The sequence below is a fragment of the Dryas octopetala genome, chromosome 8 (genome assembly GCF_963921425.1).
Source record: "Dryas octopetala chromosome 8, drDryOcto1.1, whole genome shotgun sequence".
Lineage (NCBI taxonomy): Eukaryota > Viridiplantae > Streptophyta > Magnoliopsida > Rosales > Rosaceae > Dryas > Dryas octopetala.
Window position 1 is genome coordinate 4,420,965 of NC_141373.1, and position 17,232 is coordinate 4,438,196.

The following is a 17,232-nucleotide window of genomic DNA, read 5'->3' on the forward strand; positions in this document are numbered from 1 at the left end:
ATATCAGTTATACCTTATAATTTTTCCCACCAAAGAATCTGATTCCTCTAAAATAAGGAATTGAATTCCTGATATCATGTGTGCCCCACTTGTGTTTTTATTATTATATAATTAGTAAACACAAGAATTAGAATCCAACACCTTATTCCAGAAGAATTGAATTCCGATTACAGATTAGCAAACATGCCATTATGATAATATGGATACCTTATTAGGGTGGGAAATATATTATCTCTCATCCATGCTTAGATTTTACTTATTTTAATCGTAATAATGTATTACAAATCTAAGCACGTTTAATTTTATTCACATTTAAAACTATTACGAATCTCGCATATCTTTGAATTTATAATATAAAAAAAAAAGTAAAAGATGAACCTATTATCATAAAACAAGAAGTTTCTTTTGAAAAAATACAATACCTTTAAATTTTGTATGATAAGACTCACATATATGTTGTGAGAAGAAAATCACATAAAAAAAAAATTGAGAAGTTACTAACCATGAAAAAAATCCGTTGAAAAAAAGGAATGAAGACTTTAAATTGAGATATTATTTTAAATGAAACGTTAGAAGTATATGTGACTACCAATTAAGTTTTTTTATTTTTTATTTTTTAAAGGAGGGAGAATCAAACTTGGGTGCAAAGGGAGAAATTCTATAATCCTTTTAACTGGGCTGCCCACCAACTACGACTATCAATTAAGTTATGTTCTATCTCTACAAATATACATGATTTAAAGATATAGTTGGCACAATGAGGGACGCAGCTATGGACTCAATGAATGTGCTGTTCTGAAAAAAAAAAAAAAAAAGTGCTGTTGGGGAAATAGCCCCCTCCTTTTATTTATTGAAAATTTACTTTATTTTTTTCGTTTTTTGCTCATCGGATTTTACTTAGTTATTTAGCCCATAACCCACTCTTAGCCCATCCAAATCCCACTCATAGAGTCATAGTCCATTCAAACTGCACCCCTAGTACCCCCAACCATATCATTCCCACCTCCAAGGCCCAACCGAGTCCAGCCTACAAAGCTGGCTTCGTTTTTAATTTCAGTAATAGTTAGAATAATAATATTAATTTAATAAAATAATATTAAAATTAGAAACACTAACTATTATCTTAATATTTGGTCACCAACTCAACTACGTGGTAAATGCTATGTAAATTTATTATTTATTGTAAATAAATAAGTTTTATAATAGACTAAAAAATTGATAAATGAAATATTATAACATCTATTGGTTAATAAAAAAAAAGTAACATCAGTTAGAATTTATTAAGTTAGGATAATAGTCTCTAATATTATCTTGAGTTCAAAATAATAATACCCAATACTTTTTTCACATTATGAGACTTACAACTCTAGTAATTAAACACAGTTGCTCCTACACAAAATTTTAAGTTTAAATTATCTCTTAATGTAGTTCAATAAAATGAAAATGGTTTTCTCACATTTCAAATTATTTATATATAGTGAGTGTATTGACACAAAATTTCATGTATAATATAGATATAGAAAATACTTAATATACTATTACTAAGGCTTTTATAAAATTTAGTTCATAAAACTTTAGTTTAGCATGCCATAATGTTATGTTTTATTTCTCTTTTTTTTTTTTTTTAATATAAAAAACATTTTTATGCATTTGGCTCTCGCCGTCCCGCGAATAGGTTGCCTACATGACTACATCTACAAGACTACAACAAGTCAACAACGCTATTTTAAACCGAATCTTTCACAAAAACAGCAAAATTTGTCACTCAACTCACTAACGCACACTGAGTCACTGAGACACAAAGAAACAAAGAAGAAGATGGAGCTGAGCTTCCATCTCTGCGTAATCTCTCTGCTACTGCTCTCATCAGTATCAACATCACAACAAGACGACTCATCGTCATCATCATCATCATCGGAAGCGATAATCTCAAGGTTCCAACAATACCTCCAAATCAACACGGCCCATCCTAATCCCCAATACCACGAAGCAGCCGATTTCATTCTCTCCCAAGCCAACTCCCTCTCCCTCGAGTCCCAGACCTTCGAGTTCGTCCATGGCAAGCCCCTCGTCCTCCTCAAGTGGCCCGGCTCCGACCCTTCTCTCCCCTCCATCCTCCTCAACTCCCACACCGACGTCGTTCCCTCCGAGCCCGACAAGTGGGCCCACCCGCCCTTCTCGGCCCACGTAGACCCACAAGGCAAAATCTACGCCAGAGGGTCTCAGGATATGAAGTGCGTTGGGATTCAGTACCTGGAGGCCATTCGTCGCTTGAAGGCTTCTGGGTTTAAGCCCACTCGGTCCGTTTACTTGTCTTTTGTTCCTGATGAGGAGATTGGTGGTCACGATGGTGCTGAGAAGTTCGCTGAATCTGATCAGTTTAAGGCCTTGAACGTCGGCATAGTGCTTGATGAAGGTCGGCTTCTTAAGTGTTTGTTATTTGGTTTGCTAATTGGTGATGATTGTGTTATTTGGGTAATTGGGTGTTGTTTGCTTTATGTTTTTGAAGCGTGCTTACGTTTTTGTTATTTGGTTTTCTAATTGGTGATGATTGTGTTATTTGGGCAATTGGGTGTCGTTTACGTTTTTTTTTTTTTTTTTTTTTTTTAACTACTAGTGCCTTTTTAAGTGTTTGTTATTTTGTTTGCTAATTGATGATGATTGTGTTATTTGGGCAATTGGGTGTTGTTTACTTATGTTTTTGAAGTTACTAGTGCCTTTTTAAGTGTTTGTTATTTGGGCAATTGGGTGTTTTCGAAACAGGGTTGGCATCGCCGAGTGAGAATTACAGGGCGTTCTATGCGGAGAGGTGCCCCATGTGGCTGGTCATCAAGGCTACTGGGGCTCCTGGTCATGGGGCTAAGCTTTATGACAACGCTGCCATGGAGAATCTCCTGAAAAGCATTGAGAGTGTGAGGAGGTTTCGGGCTTCGCAGTTTGATTTGGTGAAGGCGGGTTTGAAGGAGGAAGGCGAGGTTGTCTCAGTTAATATGGTGTTTTTGAAGTCTGGCACGCCCACTCCGACTGTAAGTTGACTCACTCACTCTGGGGCTTGTTTCTTCATGCTTTGGTGCTGGCTTAATTTGAGTTGTTGGTGTAATAGGATTTGCAATTTCCCTTATTGCTCAAATTTGTTTGAGAAGTTAAACTTGCATATGAGTAATGACTATTCATATATAAGGTTCGATTCTTAAAGTTTGGAGGGACATGAGGAATTTCAGTTATAGTATGCAATACTGCATTGTGGATTCACCTAGCACTAGACTAGCATGCTAATTGGCAATTTATTCTAATGAATGGAACTGGAATGGTTGTTTGCCAAAATCAGCAGAATCACTTGTAGGTGCTATTGAACTCATGCCTTTGTCAAATGGGCTGGTTCTCATACAGCTTACCCATCTTCAGGGGCTGTAACGTAGGAAAAAAATTTCATTTGAATCCTTCAATAATGCAGTCGAATACGTGGGACCCACACTTTAGTGGGAGGTGTTACAGTATCACTTCAGGTATATATATGCCTGTGTTGAAATAAGCATATGCCTAACTTGATGTTATTGCCTCAGGACATAAAGTGTTTGCTTGATTTGGCAAGTGCTTAGATACATTCTTGCAGAATTTGGCACTGTAATTATCTTTTATAGTATAACTGGGATCACATTGGAACCAATTCTTCCTCCCCCTTGGTCCACTCATTATAATTGATTTGTGATGATAAATGCTCTCCCTTTTTCTCTGCCAGGGTTTTGTCATGAATTTGCAGCCATCTGAAGCAGAAGCAGGCTTTGATATTAGGGTCCCACCAACTGCAGATCAAGAGTCTTTGGAGAGACGGATTGCCGAAGAATGGGCGCCTGCTTCACGCAACATGACATTTAGGGTAATTAGCACATTGATCTTATAAATAAAATTATTGAATACTTAAAAATATAAAAGTGTAAATCATAATGAAAAATAATTTCAAATTAATACCACTGCTATTAAATGTTAAATAAATCAATAAATAGAAAGTGTTGGTTTAGAAATCGATATAGTGTATACCATGGTTGCATTGCACTAAGTTCAAATAACCTACTGAAGATAGCTATGTGCTGAAAAGAATCAGTTAATAATAACATCCCATCCTTCCTTGATCAAATAATGGATAAAGCTTTCCTCCTTCCCAAGCACATATGTGGTACAACCGTACAAATGCTGTTGTTGTTCCTTGCCAGGACCCATCATCAATGGTTCTTTCCTAGTATTTTCTGGATTTTGAATGTTTAGGCTATGCTGTTAAATTTGCCCTCACCTTATTAAATGTTTAGGCTTTAACCTAGATGCATTGCTTTGGTGGGAAGTAGGGACTACCATAATTTGAAAGTCCTATTATTTCAATTTTGCAAGTTTGTCCTTTTTAGGCATTATAATGAAATATGAATAGTTTAAATCCATGTCAGTTTCTCTAATTATCTTCGTAGCGTGGGCAGTTCAAGCAGAAGGTTTCTGTGCTTGATAGCTCTGGGAGGCCCATCCTTACACCAACTGACAGCTCAAACCCCTGGTGGGCGCTGCTAGAAGAAGCTGTCAAAAAAGCTAATGGGAAACTTGGTAAGCCAGAGATTTTTCCTGCTTCAACAGATGCTCGCTACTTCCGGAATCTGGGCTTGCCAGCAATTGGATTCTCTCCTATGGCTAACACTCCTATTCTCCTTCATGACCACAATGAGGTGAATAGCCAAGTTGACGATTTCATTGTTCTGTTTGCATATGCATCGTTAGGTGTTTATTTATTTATTTTTTTTGTCGGAATTAAGTGTTTTATGTTGTTCACATCATGCATTGTGCACTTATGATCGTGCATGGGGGGATATAAGTGTGCACATGCATGCTTGTACATCCTGGCTTGCTCTTAGCACCTGCCGAAACATAAAAGTGCCATGAATTTCTCTCTCTGGTTTATATTTATAAGTTAAATCTGCAAGTATGTAATCTGACCATCATATTTTCACCTTGTTGCAGTATCTAAACAAAGATGAATACTTGAAAGGAATCAGCGTTTACGAATCTATTATCAAAGCTTATTCATCTTATGTTGACCATTCAAGAGATGCGGGTTCCAAAGATGAGTTGTAAGTGAGCAACGTGGCTCATTCCTTTTTTCTTTTTCTAAACAAAAAAAAAAAAAAGAGAGAGGGTGCGTATTGTTTTTCCATTGTTGTAATATAATGGGAGATGAGAAATGTCAGAATACTGTAACAATAAGGCGGAAGCAGGGGGTTCACCTTTAACTATGCACAGGACCTATTTGGTGAAATACTTACTGGCTGATGTTTAGGTACATGCTTTTAGTAAAATATATTGGTTAATCCCTCATGGTATTTTACTTTTTCTCCAAATTGTATTATGCATTCGTTCCATGATTCATCAATAATCCAGGGAAGTTATTCATTGTCATGACAAAACAAAAAAATATATTTGTATTTAACATTCTTCGTATTGCACCTGATTACAAGAATTTTCTTCAGTAAGTTACATCTTTGGTGGCTCACAAGAATTGATATTAGTAGTAGTAGTGGGTGATCATATCCATAAAAATGATCCCACCCATTTTTAGTTGGTATAACCTGTCTGAGCTCCAATTTCATCCCCCAAGTTGATAAAAAATGTTTGTTTTCACCCTACCTTTTACTGATGCCCTGCGAGTCTGCGGGAAGAGTTTATAAACCTCTTCTTCCCCTACCAATAATCCCCACAAGAGCACACTCCATCTTGAAAATGATGGTATCGGATGGGGTCTCTTATCACAATAATTCTCTGCTCCATCTTTGCTATAAGTTTTGCAAACACATGACAGTCTCCACAAATCCTCAGGTTTTTCCTGATCCTAACAGTCTTTCCCTTTGACAAGCTCATCATACCAAAGACAATGGCCAACTTCTCACTGTGGTATAGAAGTGAAGCTTCCCTCTGTTCCCCCTCAAGATCTTGCAAAACAAAATTTGTGTCTGGAACATAACCCACTCCCATTAGTTTATCAATCAACAAGCTCAGCTGCCTATTGATTTCTTCTATTTGTGGATGTGAGTCATCTCCCATAATAAAAGCATGAATCTGTTTATTCACTTCAATCCAACTACACCCTGGTTCTTTGGTAACTCCTCGAAGTCTCATGCTCTTCCTAACTTCTGCAACATCTTCCCATCTCTGAGAATTTGCATATATATTGGATAATAGTATGTAGGTTCCGGCATCATCAGGGTCCATTTTAAGAATTTGCTTGGCAGAATATATAGCTAGATCCACGTTCCGGTGAACCCTGCATGCTCCGAGCAAAGTCCTCCATGTCACTGCATCTGGTTCACATTCCATTTCTTCAATTAACCTTGCTGCCTCATCAAGCTTCCCAGCCCTTCCAAGAAGATCAATTACACAACCATAGTGCTCTCTTCCCGGATCAATCCCAAAAAGCTGCTTCATATTCTGGAAGTAGTACCACCCATCTTCTATAAGTCCAGCATGACTACAAGCAAACAGAACCCCAAGAATTGTGATGTAGTTTGGTTTTGTCCCCGAAACTTTCATCTGCTCGAACAATCTCAGTGCCTCTTGGCTGAAACCATTTTGCGCTAGCCCTGCAATCATGGTGCTCCAAGAGATTACATCCTTCTCCCCCATCCTGGTAAAAACAGAGTTCACGTCTTCCAAACTTCCACACTTGCAATACATATCCAGAAGTGCATTGTTCAGAATTAGATCTTGTCCATACTTTAATGCATGGACATGAACTTGTCTGCCCAATTCCAAAAGCGCTAACGCGGTGCAGGCTCTCAAAACACTCGTTAACGTGGACTCTTCAGCTGCAAAACCAGCCCTCTTCATCCTCATGAAAAGATTCAGAGCTTCATCACCATCACTGTTCTGAGCAAACGCCCCAATGATAGAGTTCCAAACCACCAAATCACCAGTCACCATCTCGTTGAAAACGCTTAGTGCATCACGCACCTCACCCAATTTCGAGTAAACGTCAATGAGAGCACTCCGAACAAAGGTATCAGATTCCAACCCAACTTTAATAATACTACAATGAAGCTGTTTGAGATTCAACAACCCGTGGCAAGCCCTCAAAACTGAAGAGTACGTGAAGCTATTGGGATCCACACCTTCTCTAAGCATCAAAACCAAAGACTCCAAGGCCTTGTGGTTGAGCTTGGCATTAGAGTAAGCCGAAATCATAGTCGTCCACGAAACAACGTTTCTCTCAGGCATTTGGTCGAACAATGCCTGTGCTTCCTCCAGCAGAGCAAATTTCACATACATGTTGATAAAAATGTTGATTAAGAAGGTCTTGGGCTGGTACCCATTTGAGAAAACGTGCTTGTGGACGAGCTTGCCCTGTTGAACAGCTCGACGGGCCAAGCAGCACTTGATGAGCTCCGAGTAGACGAGGGAGTCAGCCCAAAGTCCACGTCTTTGCATGGCTTCCATGGCTCTCATGGCTCTGGGGAGGTCTCTCTGATAGCAGAATTTGGTAAATTCTTCGACCAGAGTGGAGGAGGGTGGTGACTCGGCAACGTTAGCCGCAATGTGAGAGCAAGGACGGGACAGTGAGAGTGGTGGAAGTGTTTTGCAGTTCAACTTGGAGATGGAGATGGCTCTCATTTTGAGAACAGAGTGAGTGACCATGCATTGCTGTTTGGTATTTGCCGGGTATTCAGTGCTATACTTCCAAGGGGTTCAAACTTAACTTAGGGAGCTTCAAAAGCATTTCTCACATAACTATGCTTCCCTATAAAAGCACTTCTCATGTGTTTTTCTTCTAATTAACAATTGTGGTGAATAAAGAAATTATACTTGAAATAGAAAAACTAAAATGTGGTAGTATATTTTAAAAATTAGACTTGAATAAAAAATTTAGAAGACATAGAAATTTTAATAAGGAAATAAGAAATGTGAGGGACGGAGGTTTTTTTGATCAAGAAGAAGAAATACAAATTGCCACCTAAAATTTGGGGTCATCTCAAATTGTAATCGGAAAAAATAATCTAGGTTGTAGTCTAAATTAAATTTTATTGTAATGTTATATCTAAATTATAATTTCATTATTATCTCTGTCTTTTTAAGAGATAATTTCATCTTTTTAGAGATTTGGACACATTTTGTTCATTATTTTATTTGAATTTCATTTTGATATTTCTTACAAGAAGAAAATTCATACTTAGGTCTCATATTATAACAAATTTTTATTTCAAGTAGCAAAATGATTTAAGGTTTTTTATATTTTCAATGCCAATGTAAAACGACTGCAATTTAGTTGGTATGACCGTATGACTGTATAAGTGTAAAAACCCCTATAAATAAATAGCACTACTACCATAGTGCAATCCAATAAAGAGGGACGCACCGTTTTAGTTACGAGAGAGTCGTCAAGTAGTGACCAAAATACAGACGTGGCAGCGAAGCAACAAAAGGTCCGAATACGTTTTGTCTCCTTCTTCGGCAATCGCCGCCCAACCGGAGCGTCCTGACTCTGACTGAGGCAGCAATCAGCAATCGTGTCGATGAGCGAATGAGTGAGTCAGAGATTGTGTTAGGGTTTATCTATCATTTAGATTTCTGAGCGTTTGAGATTGGTGGGAGATGTCTCTGAGAATCAAAGTGGTGGTGGACAAGTTCGTGGATGAGCTCAAGGAAGCTTTGGAGGCCGATATTCAAGACCGAAACATGAAGGAGAGAGAGATGCAGAGCTACATCGAAGAGCGCGAACGCGAAGTCGCCGAGCGCGAAGCTGCTTGGAAGGCCGAGCTCTCTCGCCGCGAGGTACTGTTCCTATTCACAATCCCATTTTCTTGATTGAATTTAATTTTGTCGTACTGGGTTTTTTGTTTTGTTTTAGGGTTTACATTATCAAATACCCTGTCTTTTTTTGTTTGATTTAAGAACCCAATGGAGTTTCAATTTTTTGTTACTGTAGAAATGCAAAGGCACAAATTTCTGTTGAATTTAGTATTGCATTGGATAGTTAAGCAATCACAAATTTGCTCAATTTTATGCAATTATTACTTCTTCTTTTTTTTTTTTTTTCTTTTTTTTTATTGTTGAATGCAACCTTACCAAGTTCACATCAAACTGGGTTCTTCTCATTCTTGATGCCCATGTTGCTTTTCAACAATGCCCAGCAACTTCTCTTGCTATTATCTGACTTAAATGCTAAGTGGGTATAAAAAAAATCAATGCCAGATTTTTAATTTGCAGTCTGCTTATGAACATAAGTTTTTCTCTGCTTAGCTGTGTAGTTTTTTGTATGTTGATTACATATCAATAGTGATTCTGTACTGGTCTAGACTAGAGTTATTTATGTATGCTTGCAAGTGCAAATTTATCAGACATTGAAATCTAAATGGAAATGATGCACAACTGTTTTATGGTTTAGCCTCATGAACATTATTTTGTCACAGGCAGAGATTGCCAGACAAGAAGCGAGGCTGAAAATAGAGAAAGAAAACCTCGAGAAAGAGAAAAGTGTTTTAATGGGAACTGCATCGAATCAAGATAACCAAGATGGAGCTCTCGAAATCACTGTTAGCGGCGAAAAGTACCGGTGTCTCAGGTTTGCAAAGGCAAAGAAATGAGGCATTAAAAAGAAGGGTGAAAAAAGGAGCTACATACATTGCCTTGGGCCTTTGATTATTGTTTGATGTTCTACTTGCTTGGCCATTTTGCAAACTTCATTCTTTGTATGAATCCTTCAATTCTGTATATCCTGGCATGTCATTGCAACAAATGCCCCAAGTCTTGTCATTTGTTTTGTTTCAATAGAGTAAGCAGGGTTTTGGGTTCTAGGAAACATGTTATGATTGCTTCTTCACCTCATGATACCTTGATCTCCATATCTGATAATTAGTATTTAGTGAAGTTGGAAAGTCTTTGACTACATGATTGTTTAACTGATTCCTTGATTGTTGTAACATATTGCAAGTTACGTTGTTTCGGATGGAGATGGTTGAAGTCTTGAAGACAATCTTGTCACTCTTATGTATCTTCCCAAGTATGGTTTTTTTAGGCCTAAGTATGGTTTGATCATCTGTTTTGGGTCATCTTGTTATAAAATAATTTAATGTATTAATTTATTATTAAATAATGCACTTTTAATAGTTTTGTTAAACAAGTGATATTTTTAGACTATTTCACCAAAACTCGGGAAGGCAACCTATAAAAAAGAGTTAACATATAAAATTAATACTTATTATATGCTTAAAGATAATAAAAAAAGGTTATTGTGACAACCGACTAATTGACCCACCTACGGCTTATCTCGTATGAATTCATTGTAATTGTAAAATTTAGAGTACATTACAACTTACACTCCCGAGATTTGGGAGGTTTCATAACTTGCACCCTATAGTTTTAATTTTTTCAATTTAGTACTTAATGTTTTGATTTATTTATAATTGACGAATGTCAACTGTCCGACTATCTAATTAGACATTAATTGATAATATGACAGTTGTGAGTCTCATATTTTGTTGACTTGTAACTTGTAAGGTTGAACGACCTCTTAGACTGCCTTATAATAAGTGCTTTAGTAGTTTAATATGAATTTTTGGTTTTTGAACGACTTCCAAAAATCCATATCAAACTTAATGTATTAAAACTGCATAAGCAAATAGGTCATTGGCCTGAATATGTTGGCAAAAATGTGGGACCTGCAACTGTCAAGTCATCAATTAACGTATATTTAGACAATCAAAAATATGGCAGCAGTCAATTATAAGTAAATTAAAACGTTAGATATTAAATTGAAAAAATTGAAACTATAGGGTGCAAATTGTAAAATACCCCAAACATCAGGGGTGTAAATTATAATTTGCTCTAAAATTTAACATTGGTTATTTCAAACCTATGTGAAATATGCAGTTGTTAGAGTAGTACACCATTCCCCCTTTCATGTTCACAAAATCTATATACATTTTTTAAATGGATAATGAGATCATTGCCAACAAAAATTGGGTAAAGAGATTTATTTTTCTGATAAATGGTAAAAGAGAAGGAAACTCAAAATGATCGATCCGAGAATACATCAAATCTATCCAAATTTGTACTATATTTATCAACTTCATTGTCAATTTATTTTGAAATAAAAATAAATAAACTTCATTATTCTTCTTAAAAAAAAAAAAAACTTCATTATCAATAATCAATTAAAAAACATGCTTCAATATCTTTAAATAAAAAAATAATAGAAAGCTATAGGGTTCAGTTGACCCCACTCCCCCCACTATGTCTTCGCCATTGGGGAGGGAGTTAACGACAGTTATAATTCCTCCAAAAATCAGAGAGTCGAGTGACCCTTTATGAATCTTGAATAAAAATGACCCACACTCACACTCAGAACTGCAAATAAGCAGAAGCCAGGAGTGAAAGATAACATCAAGCATTTCTATAATGGGCAACATGAGCCTTGAGTACTTGGATGTTAGATTGCTCTTAGTGCTGTCCATGTTTTGCTTTAATGGTGTTTGTGGCAGAGCAGGTTCAGGCTTGGATAGTATCAAAGTAGATCACAAGGCCAAGAGCTCTTGTTTTTTCAATGTGAAGAGCTTTGGTGCCCAAGCAGATGGTCAAACTGATGACAGCAATGTTGGATCTCAATGCTTTCTTCCCTGCTCTTTATACTTTCTTTCCTGTGCTTTTCTAGCATTAATCTTTCAAATTCAAAAAACCCTTTTCTTAAAGTTTCTAATTTAAGTTGATGGGTGAATTTAATGTAATGGATTTTTCAGATAACATGAGACTTAGTCATTACTGGCTCTTTACGACCTGAAAACTGAGCTTCATAATTAAGCATATATGCTTGTATTTTGTAACACTAGTACATAGTGTAGTTTTAGCTCTATTTTGACAAGGACATAGTAATGGTGCTTGTAATTGCAGGCCTTCATAGCAGCATGGAAGGAGGCATGTCAGTCCAAAGGTAGAGTACACCTTATAATACCAAAGGGGACATACATGATTGGCCCTCTTAAATTTTCAGGCCCCTGCCTAAATGTGTCTTCTCTGACTGTTCATGTAAAGGCAAGACCATATATGATCTCCATCTACTTCATTGTTACAGTACCAAGACATTTTCTGGTGACTGATTTTGAGAAATGAATTACTAGCAGGGTTATCTGAAGGCCACAACAGACTTGTACAAGTATGGATTTGGTGGTGGTTGGGTTGAATTTGCATGGATGAAAGGGCTAACCTTGACTGGAGGTGGAACCTTTGATGGCCAAGGTGCTCAAGCCTGGCCTCACAATAAGTGCCTCACAGACACCAACTGCAAACTTCTTCCAACTGTATGCTCCACAGCTTGCTATCTTTCTGTTCTTTTAGCTCAATATGTTTTCAATTTTACATAGGTAAGGTTACTGCTATATCTTCATAACCATCTAATTCATTTTCACCTTCTCAGAATTTGAAATTTGTGGCAATGAACAAGACAGTCATCCGAGGCTTAACTTCAGTGAACAGCAAGTTCTTTCACATAGCTCTTGTGGAATGCCACAACTTCAAAGGCAGTAAACTCAAGATTTTAGCCCCTGCATCAAGTCCCAACACTGATGGCATCCACATCGAACGAAGCTCGAGTGTCTACTTCTCTCTATCCCACATTGCTACTGGTGATGACTGCATCTCAGTTGGACAAGGAAACTCTCAGGTCACCATAACAAGCATCACTTGTGGACCTGGTCATGGCATCAGGTACTAATTTCAAACTCTATATTGGTGCTGCCTCTCTATCAATTCAATGAAAAAAAAAGTACTGTATGAAGCTAATTATGACAATCTGATTAATCTGTATGTTGGGGTACATGTTGATGATGATTATAGTGTGGGAAGTTTAGGAAGATATCCAAATGAAGGAGATGTTAGTGGACTTGTTGTGAGAGACTGCACCATGACAGGAACTATGAATGGTATTAGGATTAAGACATGGGCTAACTCTCCAGGCAGCAGTGCAGCCACCAACATGACCTTCAAGAACATTGTCATGAACAACGTGACCAATCCGATTATAATCGACCAGTCCTATTGTCCATTCACATCTTGCACTTCAAAGGTAACCAAAATGCAGTTATGAAAGTTCAAACACATTTCTGATTTGCGTTTTAGGCTCTCATGCACATATAAAAACTTCAGGAACCATCCAGAGTGAAGCTGAGTGACATATACTTCAAGAACATAAGAGGGACCTCATCATCTGAAGTAGCAGTGGCACTTCAATGCAGCAAAGGGATCCCATGCCAGAATATTTACCTTGAAAATGTTCACTTGGACTTGTCAACAGGGAAGAAACAAGCAACTTCAACATGCAGTAATGTTAAAGCTAAATTCATTGGCACCCAAATTCCACCACCATGTACTTAGTTGTTCACTTGTTAGGTGGATTACCGAGGTCCTATTAGTTTCCACTTGAAAATTACTGATGTTGGATTGAAATGCTGTTTCAGGAACTCTGCACTAACATGAAGAATTTTGAGTTTTTCTGGTGACTGATTATCTTTAGATCTGTGCTAGGCTGCTAGCAAAGACAATGAGATGAACATACTTTTGTGTCAAATATATTTTAAACTAAAATATAAGGCCTAATGATTAGACCTATAACAAAGCAGCAGTAATAACACAACATCATCTTTTTGTTTTTTAACAAACTTATTGTACAATATCAAAGAATTTTTGAAGTTAACTTTGTTGTTTGAGTATGCTGTGAATAATAGGAAGTGTTTAGGTACACTCAAGGTGCATAAGTTATGTAAAGCATCTTATCACCATCTGATGAAAAAGAAGGGTGCATATGTTATGCAAACCTATCATATCATATGATAAAATAGTAAAAGAAAAGAAAAATTGAGCTGATGGTAGCAAGCTTTATAAGATACGAATATACCCTTTTGTTTTTAATAAAGAATGATATCTATTATAAAAATATCTAGAGTTTTAATTGTAGAATACTAGAGCATCAATACTGTCACAAATGTATAACTTCTCAAAAATCAATGCGATCGAATGTTTAATAAAGGGTCTATAATTTTAGTGATTGAGAGTATTTATCTGTGTACTCTCAGATATCAACTTTAAGTTCATCCCATAAAATATTTGATAAAAAAAATACGTGGTCTCTTTGTTATGGCCTTTAAAATAAATATGTGAATTGAGTAAAAAAAATATAGTGAATGAAAAATAATTTGGAAAAAAAAAAAAACAATATTGAGTAGCAGATTCAGATTGTAGTATTGTTTTCTTTTCTTTTTTTGGTCTCCTCGTCTTCATTCCCACACGCATTGTCGCTTTTGTTCAGTTGTCGTGTGTGTGTATAAAACGACGACGGAGAAGCAACAAGTTGAAATCGGAGAGAAGAAGAAGACGAAGATGGAGAGCGCTTCAGAATTGGTTGCATTTCCATTGCTGACGACACCGATCGAATCCAACTACAGAGCCTCCACCATCCCCTACAGGTTCCCCTCCGACAATCCTCGGAAGCCAACCCCGACTGAGCTCGCTTGGATCGACCTCTTCCTCAACTCCATCCCCTCCTTCAAGTAATCACTCTGAGTATTCATCACCATCTTCATCATCAACTTCACAATCCCTAATTACCCACTTCGTTTTCTTAATCAATTTGATTGATTTGGGGCAGGAAACGAGCTGAGACTGATGCTTCAGTGCCCGATGCTCCGGTTAAAGCTGAGAAATTTGCTCAGAGGTAGAGTGTACTGATTGTTTGTGGTGGTTTGTGAGGTAGGTTTTTTTAAATGTCTGTAATGCGTTTGTGTTTTTTACTGTGAAAGGTATGCTGAAATACTCGAGGACTTGAAGAAGGACCCTGAAAGTCACGGTGGCCCGCCTGATTGCGTTGTAAGCACAAAATTTAGTTTAATCTAATTACTTACCACTTGGGTGTTGCATTGCAATTTGCGAGCACAAAATTAATTTCCTTTTTTGTTGGGGTTGAATTGTACTGTAGCTTCTTTGCAGACTTCGTGAGCAAATCCTTAGGGAGTTGGGGTTCCAAGATATATTCAAGAAAGTCAAGGTGGGTGCTTTTTTAGCTGATATGTAATACTTTCCTTCCCAGTTGATTGTGTAATTTATTGACTCAGAGTTTCGAAATGTGATCAAACACTTCAGGATGAAGAGAATGCAAAGGCCATATCCCTATTTGAGAATGTAGTGGATCTTAATGATGCTATTGAAGATGAAGGCAAGCGTTTAGAGAATTTGGTTAGGGGAATATTTGCTGGAAACATCTTTGATCTTGGTTCTGCACAGGTATGCAATTTTCGAATTTTGTGTCTAACAGGTTGTCTACTTGTCAAAGAACTAGCAGTAATATTTGATACCCAACTAAGCCTTACTTCCCCACTACAGTAGTTGGATTTAGTAGCATCAAAGTTTACATGTGAACTTATGTCATATTAATTCTTGAGAATGTGCATTATAATATGGTTGTTGTAACACAAGTGCTCAAGAGATACTTCATTTCTACAAGTGCTTTTAGTGGCAGTTACTTGACATTTACTGTTTTATATATCTTGAAGCTTGCAGAAGTTTTCTCAAAGGATGGCATGTCCTTTTTAGCTAGTTGTCAAAACCTTGTCCCTCGACCTTGGGTTATCGATGACTTGGACGCTTTCAAAGTGAAATGGAGCAAGAAATCTTGGAAAAAGGCAAGTTTCATGTGTATGCTATAATAGATATCTCTGGAAGAAGTTATGCCATTATGTATGCTTCTTATGTATTAACCAATTATCCTTTTTGTGTCTTCACAGGCTGTTATATTTGTTGACAATTCTGGTGCAGATATTATTTTGGGTATTTTGCCATTTGCAAGAGAGTTACTCCGGCGTGGGACACAGGTTTGCAGTTAGATCTGGTTTCTCATGTGCAATACATATGATTCTTATGGCAGAAAGCCAAGAAGTTTTTTAAAATAATCCTTTTCCAAAGCCAAATATTTAGTATTATTTAGCATGCGTTTCTAAAGTTACACCATCTCCCTGCCATATTGCAACAGGAAATGAAATGTCATTATGAGTGCTGGTGTCTTTTCCTTTTCCATAAATTTTAAATTGCTTTCACGAGGGCTCTTTGAATGAGTTGCCTTATGAAACCTCTTTTTTTTTTTCTTTCACATGCTTACCTTTCTGATTATGCAGGTTGTGTTGGCAGCTAATGACTTGCCTGCAATCAATGATGTAACTTACCCTGAACTAGTTGAAATAATATCTAAGGTAATAGCAAACTTTAGAATTTTGTTTATGCAAAATCATTGTTGATTCTGATATTATAAGTGGAAATTTACCAGTTGAAGGACAAAAAGGGGCAGCTCAAGGGTGTTGATACTTCAAATCTGTACATTGCCAATTCTGGTAATGATTTGCCGGTAAGGGAATGGAAGTTGTTATTTTTTTGTCACATGTTGAATTGATGTGAGTTTGCTACAGGATTATCACTATTGCTACAACTGTATAACATTAGCCTTCTTGGCTTCTCAATTCCTTGCAGGTTATTGATCTTACATGCGTGTCACAAGAGCTTGCCTACCTGGCCAGTGACGCAGACCTAGTTATTTTGGAAGGGATGGTAAACACCAGGAACCTTTCTTGGATTCTTACTAGCATTGGCTCTTACTTAAAAAATTGAACTGATTACTTTATGTCTAAGACCAAGTTACGTGTAGATTAAAATTGAAAGTGGGAACATCTATAGACTCTGTTGAATATTTAAAATGACAGTCTCCATCATTTTTATATAATTTATATTGCTTTTCACAGGGTCGTGGGATAGAGACAAATCTTTATGCGCAATTTAAGTGTGATTCCCTTAAGATTGGAATGGTAATGTTTCTACTAGAATTATTATTGATTGTGACGATTAGTTAAGTTGGTGAGCATTCCTTTCTGCATTATGTTAATCTTGTGCAACTTCTGTTTCCTTCTCCCCCTGTCTTTATTACAGGTGAAGCATGCAGAGGTTGCCCAGTTTCTAGGAGGACGGCTTTATGATTGCGTCTTCAAATACAATGAAGTACTTTTGAGTTGATAATGTTGATTCTTGTCTGTACTCCTAACACAGTAACACAGTTTATTCTAAGTCCTTCAGTACATGGAGTATTAGGTCTTCTTAGCGACTGGGAAGAACTTACATATTTCCAACTTTGAAAGTCAGCCCTCTTGATAATAATAAACATGGCAATTTATTCTCACATAC

The 17,232-nt window shown here is 37.0% G+C and overlaps 5 protein-coding genes across 7 annotated transcripts; 4 read left to right on the forward strand and 1 right to left on the reverse strand.

The window, feature by feature from the left end:
• The first annotated feature begins 1,739 nt into the window (after positions 1-1,739).
• AQI (Peptidase M20/M25/M40 family protein) lies at positions 1,740-5,369 on the forward strand. Of its 2 annotated transcripts, none has more exons than XM_086254229.1 (5): positions 1,740-2,416; positions 2,764-3,026; positions 3,740-3,877; positions 4,458-4,706; positions 4,999-5,369. In XM_086254229.1, the coding sequence occupies exons 1-5, from the start codon at positions 1,819-1,821 to the stop codon at positions 5,110-5,112; spliced, it is 1,362 nt and encodes a 453-aa protein (XP_086110355.1). In that variant the 5' UTR covers positions 1,740-1,818; the 3' UTR covers positions 5,113-5,369. The 2 variants fall into 2 exon arrangements, with proteins under 2 accessions (XP_086110355.1, XP_086110354.1); XM_086254228.1 differs by having other exon boundaries at positions 1,745-2,416; positions 4,467-4,706.
• Positions 5,149-7,699, reverse strand: REME1 (Pentatricopeptide repeat (PPR) superfamily protein). 2 transcript variants are annotated; one of them, XM_086254227.1, is made up of 2 exons: positions 6,746-7,699; positions 5,149-6,655 (listed from the first exon to the last, which is right to left on the reverse strand). In XM_086254227.1, the coding sequence occupies exons 1-2, from the start codon at positions 7,660-7,662 to the stop codon at positions 5,716-5,718; spliced, it is 1,857 nt and encodes a 618-aa protein (XP_086110353.1). In that variant the 5' UTR covers positions 7,663-7,699; the 3' UTR covers positions 5,149-5,715. The 2 variants fall into 2 exon arrangements, with proteins under 2 accessions (XP_086110353.1, XP_086110352.1); XM_086254226.1 differs by having other exon boundaries at positions 5,149-7,699.
• Positions 7,700-8,363: 664 nt separating this feature from the next.
• Positions 8,364-10,052, forward strand: LOC147276252 (beta-mannosyltransferase-like protein). The gene is made up of 2 exons (XM_086255004.1): positions 8,364-8,796; positions 9,435-10,052. The coding sequence occupies exons 1-2, from the start codon at positions 8,617-8,619 to the stop codon at positions 9,606-9,608; spliced, it is 354 nt and encodes a 117-aa protein (XP_086111130.1). The 5' UTR covers positions 8,364-8,616; the 3' UTR covers positions 9,609-10,052.
• A 1,369-nt stretch (positions 10,053-11,421) lies between these two features.
• Positions 11,422-13,389, forward strand: LOC147276253 (exopolygalacturonase-like). The gene is made up of 6 exons (XM_086254132.1): positions 11,422-11,616; positions 11,911-12,051; positions 12,141-12,317; positions 12,434-12,723; positions 12,853-13,081; positions 13,162-13,389. Exons 1-6 carry the CDS (start codon positions 11,422-11,424, stop codon positions 13,387-13,389), a joined length of 1,260 nt encoding a protein of 419 aa, XP_086110258.1.
• An 876-nt stretch (positions 13,390-14,265) lies between these two features.
• Positions 14,266-17,227, forward strand: LOC147276254 (damage-control phosphatase At2g17340-like). Its single transcript, XM_086253527.1, has 12 exons — positions 14,266-14,561; positions 14,660-14,725; positions 14,811-14,877; positions 14,987-15,055; positions 15,151-15,291; positions 15,561-15,689; positions 15,792-15,878; positions 16,179-16,253; positions 16,328-16,405; positions 16,528-16,605; positions 16,797-16,859; positions 16,981-17,227. The coding sequence occupies exons 1-12, from the start codon at positions 14,392-14,394 to the stop codon at positions 17,062-17,064; spliced, it is 1,107 nt and encodes a 368-aa protein (XP_086109653.1). The 5' UTR covers positions 14,266-14,391; the 3' UTR covers positions 17,065-17,227.
• The last annotated feature ends 5 nt before the right edge of the window (positions 17,228-17,232 follow it).